Source organism: Garra rufa, chromosome 1 (assembly GCF_049309525.1).
Source record: "Garra rufa chromosome 1, GarRuf1.0, whole genome shotgun sequence".
Classification (NCBI taxonomy): Eukaryota; Metazoa; Chordata; class Actinopteri; order Cypriniformes; family Cyprinidae; genus Garra; species Garra rufa.
The window spans coordinates 42491636-42508808 of NC_133361.1; the positions used below are offsets into that span (position 1 = coordinate 42491636).

At 43.5% G+C, this 17173-nt stretch overlaps 1 protein-coding gene across 1 annotated transcript in view; it reads right to left on the reverse strand.

The window, feature by feature from the left end:
• Positions 1-5180: 5180 nt before the first annotated feature.
• The window catches only part of cacna1ia (calcium voltage-gated channel subunit alpha1 Ia), a 208455-nt gene continuing 196462 nt past the window's right edge, over positions 5181-17173 (reverse strand). The window contains exons 32-36 of the mRNA XM_073840932.1: positions 9666-9812; positions 8251-8388; positions 7499-7658; positions 5844-6079; positions 5181-5759 (exon numbers count right to left, since the gene is read on the reverse strand). Of these exons, the coding sequence (XP_073697033.1) occupies positions 5181-5759; positions 5844-6079; positions 7499-7658; positions 8251-8388; positions 9666-9812 (1260 nt within the window). The remainder of the gene's footprint in view (positions 5760-5843; positions 6080-7498; positions 7659-8250; positions 8389-9665; positions 9813-17173) is intronic.

The following is a 17173-nucleotide window of genomic DNA, read 5'->3' on the forward strand; positions in this document are numbered from 1 at the left end:
AATGATTAGATAAGAGCGCATATGAGTCAAATATAAAGCATACGACCTCCAGAACTTCCCAGGCGCTAACATAAAAGACAAAAACTGCAGCTACAAAAACGCTACCCTTTCAGAGGGCAATTTAGCACTCAGCCAAAGATCATCCCTTCATTTCACATGATGAAATGAAATATTTTGACTTGATTTGTACAGTGGTGTGACAGCCCGCATCCCAAGATTCCCGAGGCTAGCGACACCACGGCCCTACAAGCGTGCGGTCAGGACTTGGAACAGCAGAGCAGCTGACATTTAAAGGACAGATAGCTGGAGGGGAGAGATGGTTTAGGTGTGGAGAAACAACACTTCTCCCATGAGTTTCCGCTTCAGAGATTTTTGACTGGCCACACAAGCATGCCAGAGCACTAGTAGCATGTCTACTGTCAGAAACCTTTTCTGTCTTTTCCCACTCATCTTCATTTTCTCAGGGTTCATGCTACATGGAGTTTATTGCTTCTTTTAGAGGGGAAAACCAAATGAATATTCAGCGCAAGTAATAAAAGACATAGTTGACCAAAAAATGAAAAATAGGGCTGCACAAAAAAAAGCATTCGATTGTCATGCGCATTTCGTCAGTAAAGCCGCTTCTGTGATTAGTAGAAAATTTCCATCAAGTGCATTCAGATGGCGCAACATTTAAAACACTGAGCTGTAGATCCCTGAAAAGCTACGCGATATCGCGTTCAAAATCAAATGCGATTCATCCGGGATTATGAGCGCAATTTTGCGTAGCCTGTCAGTAATCTATGGCTCTGTATTTTAAATGAGAACCGGCTTTACTGATGAGATACGCATGACAATTGCATGCGATTTAGCGTGCAGCCCTAATGAAAAATCTGTCATCATTCACAAAACAAGGTCATTTGGCATCAGTGTCTGCCCAATTTTTTTCCATAGGGATTTTTAAAACATCTCCAGTAAAGAGTTATATGCCATTAACCGAATCAATCAGCTATGAGGTAAATACAACATGACAAACTTTATTTCGAAACAAAAAAGTATCGCAAAACTCGACAAAAAGACAACAAACATACCTGTTGGAACTTTTTCACAAGATGCGAAATACGTAATATGAAATGTCGCTAAAAGAGTGTTCGATATTTTTTTTCTCGACATAACAGATGAACATGTATATTGTATGTTTTATGTGACGTTGGTTTTGTATGTGTCACTTAAGTTCCGACTTAAGAACGGACCGAAATGTCCGTTGAGTGGCGCTATAAACCTTTAATGCTTCGTGACGTTTTAAAATAACGTGCCATCTGCACTACACCTAAACTTACTCAATAGTGCAAACAAAAGCAGATGGTATAGCTTGTTTTTCGATTTTTCAGCTCTTTTATCGTGACTCATGTTTTCACGGGAATCGTACCCAAAGATTCCACATCCTAAGTCCAATTCTGTGACGGCTGAGCTACTGACTCCCAGATCATAGTAGGCCCATATTTTTTAAAGGTTTTAAAGGTTTATATGTGACCCTGGACCACAAAGACATTTTTTTAACATTTTTTTTTTAAATTATACATCATTGAAAGCTGAATGAATAAGCTTTGGTGTATGGTTTGTTAGGATATGGCATTATTTGGCTGAGATACATCTATTTGAAAAGCTGAGAGTGCAAAAAGCTCAAAATATTAAAAATCGCCTTAAAAGTTGTCAAATGAAGTTCTTAGCTATGCACATTACTAATCAAATAATAAGTTATTTAAAACAAAATATTTTCAAGGAACATGATCTTTAATTAATTCCTAATGATTTTTGGCATAAAAGAAAAAATTATCATTTTGACCCATGCAATGTATTGTTGGCTATTGCTACAAATATACCTGTGCTACTTAAGATTGGTTTTGTGGTCCAGGGTCACATATGGAGATATGGAGATAATGAATGGGATTTTTACATCCATACATTGAAACCCCATTGACGTTCACTGTGTGGACAATGAAAGGGATACTTTTCAAAATACCATCTTTTGCATTTCACAGAAGAAAGCAAACAGATTTAAAATGAGAAGTAGTTGATGACAGAATTTTCATTCTCGGGTGAACTATCTCTTTGAAATCAAGGGTTTCATTTTCAATCGTATTTTTTATTAAACACTTCCAAAAGAAGCATAGTCATCAAGCATTGTGTGTTGCCAGCCAACATACAAACAACAGAGGAGAGGATGAGAGTAGAAATGAGTGACTGTGAAGAGCACCATCATCAAGCCAGGTTTTTCACCACCGCTCCAGTGATTTTCACCTTTTGCTCACACAAAACAAAACAATCCCACTTCCACTTCACACCGTTCACATACCCTGGTTTGAAAAACCACAAACACAGACAATCCGACACATTCCTACAGTGAAAATGTAGTCCTAAAAGCAGAGCCAATCAGATTCGAGGGCCAGAACTAACTGTCCAATAAGAGATCTAACCTAGCTCAGAGGACAGTTCAAACCCAAATTGCATGTAACCACAGCTGTCTCATAGGAAATGTAGTCTCATCAATAAACCGAAAGGAAATTAAGTTTACATTAATACCGTTTCAGGAAGACCTCAGGGTGGCAGGGTGGGGGCGAAATAATAAAACCTAATCCTCAACCACTCTAAAATGCATGTATCATCGTCATTGGTCATAGCACACATGCAATTTGATATATAAAAGGATATGTACATATGTTCAACCCAGTGACAAGACACATCAAGCTTTGTATAAAATCTCACCCATCACTCTAAACCATTGAACATCACACTCACATACACATTTCATAAACTTAACATATGCATCCATCCTTAAATGCATGGTCAGATTTCTTCTTTAAGCTACATACACTTTCAAACTATACAGCGATGGCTATGAATTAGCTTACCTGTTATTTTAATAAAACTGGCCTTCACTCGTGTTCTGCTAATGACGCAAGCTTATTAGAGCATTAACTGCAAAGTCAAATCAAGTGAACATTAACATTTAACATACAGTCTGCCTTTTTCCAGCCATCTGTCTCCCTGAGGAAACAGAGCGTTCAGTAGTGGTATTTTCCAAGGCCCTGAGTTCGAAATGACTTCATTTGTTCATCTGAACCATTGGCAGCTCATCTATTCTCAACGCTCGAACGGTTACGTAATGTGATCAGCCCTCACGTCATGCAGGTGTTGTTACTTCGTAAACTAGGGTAAATAATCAGCTTGAAAAGAATAATAAAAAAAAAAGACGTTGACATCATTATGTATATTTGGGGCACACAAAGCTACTCTTTATTGCTGTAGTGTCAGACTAACCTTTGAAGTCTTGCGCACTATTAGCAAAAAAGTCTTGTGAGATCCAAGAATACCTTGGAAACCAAGTAAGCCCTTTGTTATTGTGTTTTGCTGATTGAACTTTAATACTTCAGTGTTCATCGTTTCAAAACGGCGTCTCTATGAAATGAGTAAAATGACAATCCCGCACTTGGGTCCTGACTAAACCACAACACAACTGACGTAATGCACAGAGACCCTGACACCATGGATGGACAGTCACTACCAATCAAACGACAATGAAGATCTTCAACAGGTCTACATGTGGTTCTCACCTGAATATTCAAAAAGAAAAAAATATTAGGGGTTCTAAACACTACGGCAGACTAAACTAAGATATTTGGAGATATTTGGAGTGTTCAAATACCTAGAGTTGCTCCATTTGCACATGAATACAGTGATCAAGTCTAAGCTAAATGAAATAAAGACCAAACGAGTGCATTTTTTTTGAAAGAGGAGGAATAATAAATCAGAGGTGTCCTACTGCAGTCCAGTAACCATGCTAAAGAAAATTCATGTATAAATAATTGATTCAGTTGCAAATCCAATCAACCTAGTTTTGTCAAAATGAAAGCTAAATATCACCGTCTTGTGTTTTCCTCATCTGACATGCCTTCCAAGGACAAAATGAAGCAGAGGCTCCTGGGTACTTGAAGAAGCATTTAAATCCCATGGCCTGTTCATCATCCTTTGCGTCTGGCTGTATTCACCATCCAAGAGTTCATGTAATCCACTAGGAAGTTTTTTTTTTTTTTTTTCATTTTTCTTCCTTTTTACCCGATCATACAAAAAGTTCCCTCCACCTAACCAAAATTATAAAAATGGAAGCCACTTGCAGGGAATAAAGTCACATAGAGAAACGTTTTTGGGTTGTGTGGAGGAGAAAAGTGACCACAACAATGTGCGTCACCGATTCCTTGATCCAGAGCATATCAATAAAAAAATATCTGAGTAAAAACCTCACTGCTTTCTTCCAGCATTGACATCTTCAGTAGTTGTTACATTGAACTTCTTTGTAAAGAGACTCCATCATGCAGAGGACTGTTGTTTGTCCTTGTGTCCATATTTTCTTCATGTCCTAATGCAAAAGGTAGGAGATTTTCTACATTTGCCCTTTAAATAAATATATAAACAATACTTAAAATAAACATGAATAAATAAATATATAAATAAATCTGAATAAATAAATAAATAAAAAATAAAATTACAGAAACAGATAGATAGATAGATAGATAGATAGATAGATAGATAGATAGATAGATAGATCAAGCTTCAGGTTGAAGGAGGAACATTGTTCTCTCTCTTCAACATACACAAATAAACAAACAAAATGACAAACAAACAAAACAAAACTATAAAAAGTGTTTATACTGAAAGAGTTAAAATCCTAAAATCATCCTTGCAATGTAACTGCATTAAATCATTAAACCCAACATGCCCTCATTTAGAGAAGAAATGTTTTTTACTCTTTATCTTTTCAGTTTTTCTATATATACTTTTGGTTTTTTTCTTTTTTTACTAACTTTTTAAGAAAACTCCCAGCATTCCAGCATACGGAAAGCTTTGCCTGTACGGTATGTCGTCTCCTGACCTGATTGTTCAGGCAGTTGTTTAAAGTCCGCTTCTGTCTAGTCATGCTCTAAAGGGGCAAACTGCTCTCAAGTCTCTCCATCCAGTTTCTCTACAGTCCTGTTGGACGTTTACCACGAGCAAATACAAAATGGTAACAGGTCACAAATGAAAACAGGGAGAGAGAGCGAGAGAGAAAGACTTTGAGATGGAATGCCACATGTCAAACTGCTCCCTGAAAAAAACAGAGATCGAGTAGTGGGCCTCAGAAATAACTAACACTAGGTAAAGTTTCATCTATTTCTCCTGGAGCCCACAATTGTTATTTGGCTTGTACTTTCCCCGTCTTTTTCTTGTGCTGCCTCCGACTGCCTCTCTCTTCTTCCTTCTTTCCAGGGGCTGGTGATCTTACCCTGTGGCTCTTTCGTGAGAGTTGTGAGAGTCCCCTGGTCTAAGCTGCCCGTGCTGTTGCACTTTTTCACAGACGGGGGCGCTAGAGAGCTCGGCAGAAGCAGCGACGTGAGCGACAGGCTGCTCGGTGTCTCTGAGAGCTGCTGGCTGTCGCACGTCTGGTTAGAACCGCACCGTACCATCCCGACATCCTCATCGAAGTCTTGCCGAGTTCTTCCTGCATTCCTGTCCCTTTCACAACTGCTCTTGCTGCGCTGGTGCCCCCTCATAGTTTGGAGGTTCTGGCCGGCCGGAGGGCTGGGTCTCAGGGTCTCCGTGGAGAGGCTGGCACGATCGTCGAGGAGTGTGTCTAGCAGTGGCTGGGTGGTTGATACAATGAAACTGAGTCCTTCTTCCATGGTGGTTGGTAGGCTACTCTCTGAGCTGCCCGTAGCCAGAGAGGAGTCACTGTGAGATGGATACTGAGGGCAGAGAGGTTAAGATTTTTAGCAGTGAATTGATTACAACATGCAAAGCACAATATGTACACGTGTGTAAGATCAAACCTGTGTGGTGAGCAGCCTGGTGTTTGCTCCAGGGGAGCGTAGAGATGCCCATGAGGCTGGGGAAGTTAGCCTGAGCCCTCTTGGTTTGTGTCCCGGTCGGCCTCTTGGAGGTGCGGGGAGGGCTGCAGCAGCTGGGTGGAAGAATTCAGCAGGGAGACGGATGGGAGTGGTAGAGCGGCTCGAAGCTCCAGAAACCCCTGGGTACTCCTGATTGCTGCTGCTACAGGGAACTCCACCTGCACACAAGAGCAGTTACTGAATTTGAATTGAATTTAAACGAAGGTAGCAAACAGAATGCAGATTTGAGTTGGAATTTAAAGGGGTCATATCTATGAAGGATGTAGGCTGTCAAACATACACAACTATTAGCCAATCATAGCAGTGGGGGGGGGGGGGGGTCAAAACAGGACAGAATATTTTACTAATAAATTATAAAAAATCTTGATAACATTATAAGTGGACCTCAGAGAGAAGTACAAAATAAAAAACAAAGCAGTTCATAATCTCCTTAAAGAAGTAGAACAATAATACTCTAAACATGTTGCTAACAAAAGTTATTGGCAACATGTTTAAGCCCAAAGCATACTTTGCTTTAGCATGTGTACACTAAAGTAAGCATACAGTGCGCATAGTATGCATACTATTTTGGTGACAAAATTTGTGTCATGCACACTGTACCTGACCGTCGCATATGCATAAAAATTGAAGTATACTTTGACCTTTAGATACTCAAGAATGTGCTAAATACATGTTCAAATGTTGTCCCAACTTTCTAAATTCTAACACCTAAGTCACACTGAACAATGATTTGCAAGTTCCTAGCATGCATTGTTCCCAAAGTTCCCAAATGCCATTGGCTTAATTTATTTAATTGTACTATCTTAATTGTGACTGTCATAACCAGTCATAAGAGTCTTTTTTTAATTGAAATTTATACATTTATACTAAAATATGAATATATAAGCTTGGATAGGACAATATTTTGTTAGGATAGGACAATATTTGGTTGAGATACAACAATTAGAAAATCTGGAAAAGCGTGAGAGCGCAAAAAAAAACAAAATCTAAATATTGAGAAAATCGCTTTTGAAGTTGTCCGAATGAAGTTCCTAGCAATGCATATTACTCATAAAAAATATTTATTTTAATATATTTATGGTAGGAAATTAAAAAAAATCTTTATGGAACATTATCTTCACTTAATAACCTAATGATTTTTGGCATAAAAGAAACATAATGTAATGTTGACTATTGCTATTGCAAATAAGTACAAATATGTACTTAAGATTGGTTTTGTGGACCAGGGTCACAATTTTTTTGCCACACTGATTGCCAATATTAGTTGGCTGTCACATGGTTCAGAGTTCATATTTTCACTGAATCCATTTAATTTGTTGATGTTTGTGAGAGGTGTGTGTTATATGTTCACCTCTAGTTTGAAGAGACCCATGTCATGTCAATATAATGTTGAAAGAACAAGGTTCGTAGGTCACCATTAGTTGCTAACTTGAATTTAATGTAGTAGGTTGCCTTTTTAAGTTATGTCACCTGTTTTTCTAGTGTATAATTAAAATCTAAAAACATAGACGGTTTTTAAGTTTTCTTGCTTTGTTCTCTAGTATCATTCCTGTGGTACTGTGGACGTGCTGCATTACCTATGCTGTGACGAGCAGGTGTGTTGTGATGTGAACCGTCTCCATTCACTGCCGCCCCATCCTCTGTCCCGGAGCTGTGAACCCAGGAGGGTCGCCGTAACCTACTGTGACCTCTCCCTCCAGGGTCTTCAGTATTCAGGCACTCATCACAGCCCCTTTCCTGAGGAGAAACATTAGCATGAGCTTTCAGGATCCTGGGGAGACTTTCAGGTCTCTTAAACTAAACACTTTTAGATTCCCTGAATTGAGGGTTTCCCTCTATAACCGTAAAAGAGATTAAAGAACGATTAGGCTCTGCTGGATCATCTGAGCCATCTGCCTCACATTATTGTCCTTTATGGTGTTTCTCTAACAAATAGCTAAAGATGTTGAAAGTCTGCTGAAGAATTACAGCGGCTGAGCAGCAGAGCTGCATGCCCCATGAGACTGCAGGATTGAGACTAACGGCTTATAGTTATTTGATTTCTTCAGTCTAATTAGTGTGAGTCTGTGGTCATTCTCACTGATTATATTTAATTAAAGGATCATAGTTTGGGATTACAGCAGTTTAGATATCAGATAGAGGTAAATCATTTCCAGGGGGGCAGAGTTTTCATCTGTTACTGTCAATGATAGTTACTGACAATACAGATATTAACAAGAATCCCATTCAGTGTATGCTTTTAAATAGACATTTAGAAAGTTTAGATACTGAGATAATTGTGGGGGAGCATTCAAAATGACAAAATCATTTTTTCTGAGAGAAAGTTCACCTTGCCCTCTTTGGCAGCCATCTGGTACACGCTCTGTTCATCCAGGCTGAGGTCATCAGGCAGCGCTGGTGAGGATGACTTATCTGAGAGCTGCTCCGATCTCAGAGACGCCTGCTCTAGTTCAGCCATGTGGATCTGCTGTGAGCAAGAATTTATATAGCTGTGAGAATTGAGTGGGTTTTTAATCATTAAAAACCTTGCCCAGTTTTTGAATTTCTGCAGACTATAACTATATGACAGTCTAATGGCTTTGTGAAGTTTGCAGTGTGTTGAACTGAGTTTGAGTGATCAAACTGCCAAAAGAGACGTTGAATTGTTATGGACAGCATGGTTTATGTCTGACAACATGATGATGACTTTCCAAAGAAGAAATTTGGGTAATTCAAGAAGAAAGCTGTTTAGAGTCAAACAGAGTGAGTGGGAGAGAAGAGCTTGCAAATCAGAGATGTATGGAGAGCAGAGACAGGGGAGAGGAAACAGACTGATGGACTGACATTGTTGGCAGCCTGGCAGAATGGCGGGATGACAGGTGTGGAGGTTACAGCTTGAATTACTTCTTTCCTGAACTATCCCTGTCCTGTCCGTCACTCTGATGGCACACAAGCATTGAAAGATTTTGTGTGTGTAGTTTAAATAATATAACAGCAGTTAATTGATCAGTCTATTGATCTATATAGTGATTTGGGGCTCAATTATGTTTTTTTTTCTCAGGAAAAAAAAATCTCTACAGGTATCTACCTATCTATCCGTAATTTACTCACAACCATGTCATCAAAGATGTGCATGTCTTTCTTCAGTCCAAAAAGTTTTTAAGGAAAACATTCCAGGATTTTTCTCCATATAGTGGACTTCAATGGGGATCAGCAGGCTGAAGGTCCAAATTGTAGTTTCAATGCAGCTTCAAAGGTCTCTACACGATCCTAGCCGAGGAATAAGTGTCATATCCAGTGAAATATCTGCCATTTTCTTCAAAAATACAAATATATATACTTTTTAACCACAAATTTTCTCATCTAACTTCAAAATCATCCAAAACGTTTAAAGAAAATGACTCATTGTTTAGCTAGATAAGACCCTTATTCCTCGGCTAGGATTGTGTAGAGCTCTTTGAAGCTGCATTGAAACTGCAATTTGGACCTTCAACCCGTTGATCCCCACTGAAGTCCACTATATGGAGAAATATCCTGGAATGTTTTCCTCAAAAACCTTCAATTCTTTCTGTCTGAAGAAAGAAAGACATGAACATTTTGGATGACATGGGGGTGAGTACATTATCAGGAAATGTATATTCTGGAAGTGAACTAATCCTTTAAAGGCATTCTCTGTTCAATTATGAAGATGTGGATGTAGGTTAGTTTTTAAGATTAGACTTCTTTAAACTCAAAAGTGCAAACACTGACACAGCTCCAGTGTACCTCTTGTGGATGAGTCCTGCAGTCCTTGCAGACGGGTGGGGAGGAGTAATGATGGAAGACGGAGCCAGAGAGGTTGTCAATCATCAGCATCTCCCCTTCAAACGAATCTTTGATAAGCAGAGATACACTGTCCAGCCACAAGTTCTCCTGGGATACAAACACATATCACCAGAGTTAATAACACAGAGTTATTAACAATAACTCACTAAAGTAAGTGCAGAGCTATCAACTGGGATTTGGGGATCTGGGAACGCTTTTCCAAAATCTGTGATGAAGAAGGACACTAAGTCCGAACAGTTCAGAACCTTAGTTCTATAACATTTGGATGAAATAATGTTCACTCAAAAATGAAACTTCTGTCATTAATTACTCACCCTCATGTCCCTGCATAGACGGCAACACAACTGACACGTTCAAGACCCAGAAAGGTAGTAAGGTCATCGTTAAAATTAGGTTACCATTGACTGCCATTATATGACTGACAGACTGCAACGGTTTAAGTTAAAAATCTTTGTTTGTGTTCTACTGAAGAAACAAAGTCACCTGCATCTTGGATGCCCTGGGGGTAAGCAGATGAACACCAAATTTTCACTTTTTGAGTGAACTGTCCCTTTAATGTTATGAGGCTATGAAAATACTTTCTGTAATTACTTACTCTTTAATTACTTTTTTCAACAATTTCTTCTCTTCTTTGTCACTCTTTGATGTTGTCACGACCACACACAAAGGGAGAAGGTGAGTATCTTTCAAGGTATTTATTAACAAACGTGCACAGTTCAACACACGTGCAATCGGGTGAATAAGGTCTCTGTGGTCAAATCTTCAAACATAACACAACAGGTGAGTTCAAGTTCATAAGGATTATAGCGTTAGCAACAGTCACTTCCCTTTGACACGATTAACGTGTTTCACAGGAGAACATCAGAGCAAACCACGGGGAGCACAGGAGAACATCGGAAGAATCCACGAGGAGCACAGGAGAGACAACAGGAGGGGGAGAAGATCCACAGAGAAGCGTCCATGCAACTTCGATACCAGCCGGTGAGTGAGTGATAGAGGTAAGTATTTGAAGGGTGTGGTGATTGCTGGTGCAGGTGACGGTGATTAGAATTCTGGTGATGGTTCACGGGTGTGCTGTGGTGGTGATTGGCTGGTTGGTGGAGGATCGTGGTGATTGGGGCTGAGGGAACGTGCAGAGGGTGTGACATCACCCCCTCCTCCACGGGTGACTCCTGGCACCCAAGAACGGCGACGGGGACGACCACGACCTCTGGGAGCTGGGCGTTCGGGATGTTGGCGGTGGAATTCCTCGAGGAGAGTCGGGTCCAGGATGTCGTCACGGGGTATCCACGATCTCTCCTCGGGTCCGAACCCCTCCCAGTCCACTAGGTACTGGAGCTGGCCGTTCCGCCGCCGGGAGTCTAGGATTTCTTGGACTTGGTAGATGTTATCTCCAAGGATCTCTGGCGGGTCGGGAGGAGGAGGTGACTCCGATTCTGTGGAGGAAGGGAACAGGGGTTCAGTGTGGCGTTTGAGTAGGGAAACGTGAAACGAGGGAGCGATTCTGTAATGTGGAGGTAGGTTTAGACGGTAGGTGACAGGGTTGATTTGTGAGTGCACGGTGAAGGGCCCTATGTAGCGGGGACTCAGCTTCCTACTGGGCAGCCGGAGGCGTATGTCTCGAGTGGACAGCCATACCTGGTCCCCGGGGAGGTAAACTGGGTTGGGTAACCTACGACGGTTGGCGTGTTCCGTATGCCTCCGTACTGCCCGCTGGAGATGGACGTGCGCTGAGTCCCACACCCTCTCGCTCTCTCGGAACCAGTGATCTACCGCGGGCACCTCGGAGGACTCTCCAGTCCATGGAAACAGAGCTGGTTGATAACCTAGAATACATTGGAATGGGGTTAGACCAGTAGAGGTTTGACGGAGGGAATTTTGCGCATACTCAGCCCACGGTAGATACTGGCTCCAGGTGTTTTGATGTTGGGAACAGTACGTCCGAAGGTAGCGGGAGATTTCCTGTATTTTCCGTTCGGTCTGCCCGTTCGTTTGAGGGTGATATCCGGACGACAGGCTGACTGTGGTACCCAGGAGTTGGAAGAAGGCCCGCCAGACCCTGGAAATGAATTGGGGTCCCCGATCGGACACGATGTCTTCTGGGAGTCCGAAGTTCCGGAATACATTGTGGAACAGTGCCTCTGCGGTTTCTAGTGCTGTGGGGAGACCTTTGAGAGGTATTAATTTGCAAGCTTTTGAGAATCGATCGACTACCACTAAAATTGTGGTGTAACCCTGAGAGGGGGGCAGGTCTGTGGCGAAGTCAATGCCCAAGTGTGTCCAGGGTCGGCGGGGAATAGGTAACGGTTGTAATTTACCTTCGGGTAAGCGGCGTGGGGTTGTGTTAACGGCGCAGACCGAACATCCTTGGACGTACCGTTCCACTTCCCTGCTCATGTTGGGCCACCAATATTTCTGCTGGAGGAGCGAGAGGGTTCGCCTGCTGCCAGGATGTCCTGAGCCGGGGGACGTGTGCGTACTATCCAGCAGAAGGGGTCTGAGACGGCTTGGGACATAGACACGACCCGGGGGAAGCTCCGGTGGTGCAGGTTCCTCGAAGGTGGCGGCCCGTATATCTTCATCCAGCTGCCATAGTATGGGTGCGAGAAAGACAGATGGGGGTAGAATTGGATCAGGATCGTCAGAGGTAGGTTCAGGTGAGTACATACGTGATAGGGCGTCTGCTTTGGTGTTTTTGTGGCCGGGTTGGTAAGAAATGTTGAAATTGAATCGGGCAAAGAATAGTGACCAGCGAGCTTGGCGGGCATTTAGTCTCTTGGCGTGCTGAATGTACTGGAGGTTCTTGTGGTCGGTTATTACGGTGAAGGGGAACTGGGCTCCTTCCAACCAGTGCCGCCACTCTTCGAGGGCGAGCTTTATTGCCAGCAGTTCGCGGTCTCCAATTCCATAATTCTGCTCGGCTGGGGTGAGTTTCTTGGAATAGTACGCACACGGATGGAGGGATCGGGGTTCATCAGACCACTGGGACAGCACAGCTCCTACGCCTACGTCCGCCGCATCAACTTCCACCACGAAGGGCCTTGAAGGGTCGGGGTGCTTGAGGATAGGAGCGGTGGTGAACATCAGCTTTAGACGGTCGAAGGCTCGCTGAGCCTCTGGAGTCCACTGTAGTACCCGGCGTCCTCCCTTTAAGAGGGAAGTGAGTGGAGCCGATAGGAGGCTATAGTTTTTTATAAAGCGTCGGTAGAAGTTAGCGAAGCCTAAGAAACGCTGAAGCTCCTTCACCGTCCTGGGCTCCGCCCACTTGGCCACTGCGTCCACCTTACCGGCTTCCATACGAACTCCCTCCGCAGTGATCACGTATCCGAGAAAGGAGATGGAGGGCTGATGGAATTCACATTTTTCTAATTTCAGATAGAGTTGGTACTCACGGAGGCGTTGGAGAACCTGGCGGACGTGGTCTTGATGTTCCTTTAGGTTACGTGAGTAAATGAGGATATCGTCAATGTAGATGATTACGAATCGATGGAGGTAGTCGCGGAAGATTTCGTTCATGAAATTCTGAAATACGGAAGGACTGTTAGCCAGGCCATAGGGCATCACCTGATATTCATAGTGACCGGTCGGGGTGATGAAGGCGGTTTTCCACTCATCTCCTTCTCGGATACGGATCAGGTTGTACGCACTGCGGAGGTCGAGTTTGGTGAAGATGTGGGCTTCCCGTAGTTCCTCCAAGGCAGCTGGCACTAGAGGAAGTGGATAGGCGAATTTCACCGTGGCGTCGTTGAGCACCCGGTAGTCAATGCAGGGTCTGAGCCCGCCATCCTTCTTGGGGACGAAGAAGAAACTGGATGCTGCTGGGGACGTGGAAGGTCTGATGAACCCCTGTTGGAGAGCCTCCTGGATGTAATTCTCCATGGCCTCCTGCTCAGGACGTGAGAGGGGGTAGATCTTCCCGTGGGGTAGTTTGGCGCCTGGCAGCAGGTCGATACTACAATCCCAGGGCCGGTGCGGTGGTAGTTGTGTGGCCCGTTCCTTGCTGAAGACATCGGTGAAAGACTGATAGACGGGGGGAATGGCGGTGGCGGATTGAGTGGCAGGGCTCTCTATGGTGGTGGCGTGCAGAGGGATAGGATGGTATGGAGACTCTGCATCCGACGAGGAAGGATGGTAGCCGTGGTTCTTACACGTTTTGCCCCACTCCAGGACCTCTCCTGTGCTCCAATCTATGCGGGGTTGGTGCTTAATGAGCCATGGTCTGCCCAGGATGACATCCACGTTGGCTCGCGGGAGTACTAGGAGGGTCAGATGTTCACGGTGGTTGTGTTGGGAGACGAGGGTCACTTTTCTGGTCCGGCGAGATATCTTACCATCGCCCAATGGTGAGTTTTGGATTGTGGTAATTTGGTATGTGACCTCATTTTGAACGGTGGGAATTCGATGTTTAGCAATGAAGTGTGATGAAACAAAGTTGCCAGCCGCTCCGGAATCCACGAGCACATAGATGGGGAGAGTACGAGAGTTTACTATTAGTTCAGCGGTAATATGGGGTAAGAGAGACATGGCTGGAGTAATAGATACGGTACTCACCATTGGACGAGGCGGGCGGACTGGACAGGCACTGATGAAGTGAGAGGCTTCTCCACAATATAGGCACAGACGATTATTAATTCGTCGTTTCCTCTCCGCAGGATCCAGGCGATAGGAGTCAGTAATCATAGGTTCCTCCGCATCTCGTTGGGGTGACGGTGTTCGGAGTGGAGGGAAGCTGGGTACAGACTTTGTAGAAGGACACGCTGAGAGATGTTGAGAGATGCCTACTGCCTTCTTAATAAAGGTTTCCAGCGGTACGTTGTCATCGTAAATGACCATATGCTTGCGGATCTGGGGTTTAAGCCCCTTACGGTAGGCTGTTAGGAGAGCGACTTGGTTCCAACCACTGGTGGCCGCTAGGGAGCGGAAGCGCAGGGTGTATTCATGAATATTGGACGCACCTTGATTCAGAGTGATCAGTTCATCGTGTACGGAAAGGGGAGTGAGCGCAGCTCCAAACACGTCCTTGAAGTGGGCAGCGAAAGCATTATAGGAGATTAAAGCGTCGCTCCGTGAATTCCAGAGTGCGTCTGCCCATTGAAGTGCCTGCCCAGTGAGGAGGGAAATCATAAAAGATATCTTAGAAATTTCGTTAGGAAACTGGTGTGCGTTGGCTTCGATATAGAGGGAACTTTGCAGGAGAAAACCATTGCAGCCACCCGGGTCTCCGGAATAACTCATAGGGCGAGAGAGGGGCGTGTTGGAAATCGTCGTTGGAGCAGCAGGTAGAGATTGACGAAGGACGTTTACCATATCCGAAAATGGGTCGGGGGTGTCTTCGGTGATAGCGGCGCTCGCCTCCATGAGTGACGCGGTGAGTTAATACTTTTGGGCTGGTATCCTGTCACGACCACACACAAAGGGAGAAGGTGAGTATCTTTCAAGGTATTTATTAACAAACGTGCACAGTTCAACACACGTGCAATCGGGTGAATAAGGTCTCTGTGGTCAAATCTTCAAACATAACACAACAGGTGAGTTCAAGTTCATAAGGATTATAGCGTTAGCAACAGTCACTTCCCTTTGACACGATTAACGTGTTTCACAGGAGAACATCAGAGCAAACCACGGGGAGCACAGGAGAACATCGGAAGAATCCACGAGGAGCACAGGAGAGACAACAGGAGGGGGAGAAGATCCACAGAGAAGCGTCCATGCAACTTCGATACCAGCCGGTGAGTGAGTGATAGAGGTAAGTATTTGAAGGGTGTGGTGATTGCTGGTGCAGGTGACGGTGATTAGAATTCTGGTGATGGTTCACGGGTGTGCTGTGGTGGTGATTGGCTGGTTGGTGGAGGATCGTGGTGATTGGGGCTGAGGGAACGTGCAGAGGGTGTGACAGATGTGCACAGTTGCATTGCCAGAAAGCTCTCGGATTTCATAAAATACCTTAATTTGTGTTCTGAACATGAACAAAGGTCTTATGGGTTTGGAACAACATAAGGGTGAATAATTACAGAATTTTCATTTTTTGGCATGAACTATCCCTTTATCTAAAAGGAATGCACAATATTATAATTCTGGATGGTACAATAAGCTGATAACATTATGGCTGGTGAATAGCAAATAATAAACATAAATGCATAAAAAAAAAATTCTAATATCTGATATACTGTGCATGATAGTGCATTTTGAGGTGGTCCTTGCACTAGAAAATAGATCATCCTACCTAACTGTGTTCGCTCACACATACACACATGTGCGCACACACATTAATGAGAGGGTAGGGTCAGAGAAAGGGTCTCCTTCACTGTCACAGGACTGGTCTTAATGACGGCGCTTGAGAAGAGCCTTACAGCAACAGAGCTTCAAAGAGCAGCTGCGCAGAGGGCTAAACCTGCACACACATAAGTTTCACAGTCACACGCTCCTCACACACTGTATCCGCTCAGCAAAATCCTTTGTGGGAAACAATTCAAAGCGATACAAGTTCGAAAACACGTCTGAGGCACCTCGAAAGTTTTTTGAAATTTGGCTCAACTTGAGGGCTCTGAACACGTAAACAAAAACCTTTCGCCCGCATCAATCAATGTCTAGTTTAGCTTCCCTCATAAATGCCACATCACTCACTGCTAATATCAAGATAAATGTTGCGTAAGTATGAACAAAATACGTTCCCGGGAGAGGGAATAAAGATCTGACCATACAATATTCAGTTTACCCAACAGAACAATTTAGGAAGCAGTCAACTGAAGGATCAATCTAACACAATCATAATGTAGCGTTATCTAATAACATTCATTTATTTCTCCAGGTGATTGCGCTGTTTGCGTCACTGCCAGCTTGCTGGAGCCAAAGGCTTTTGATTTCCTACACAAATAAACAATTAAGTTGATATGACTAATTTGAGTTGAATGAAAATTGATCAAGCTGGCCTGCTTGCTAAATTTGGAGTGCACTTGGTTATTAGCAAGCAACCTCTCATGTACAACAAACAGTACTAACAAAAGCCTTTGCATTAAAAGCCTCAGCACTTCTAATGAGAGTTTGACTGGAAGACTTCACACTTAAGGCCTGACACCAGCACACAGGCTGCTATTATCCCCTGAAGATTAGCACCTAGCAGTGCCCAGTGTTACAGGATCATATACACCTCTGTAGTCCAGAGGTTTAAGTAACCAATTTATGGTTCCAGCCATGACCCACAGAGATAATGGCCCGCTTGGGTCTGGTTGCGGCCAATGCACAGGGCGCTGCGGTCACGGCGAGAACAATCATTTTCAATACGGCTCTGAGCACGAGTGCCACATTTATGGGTGTTACAGTCTCACCTGTGCTGGCGTGGGTCATAATTCGTATCAGCCGGATGGAACGGGGAAATGTTGTATAATTGGCAGGGATGTAGTTTTAATGACATTTCAACATATGGGAGTATCAGTGTCTCAGCATATGGC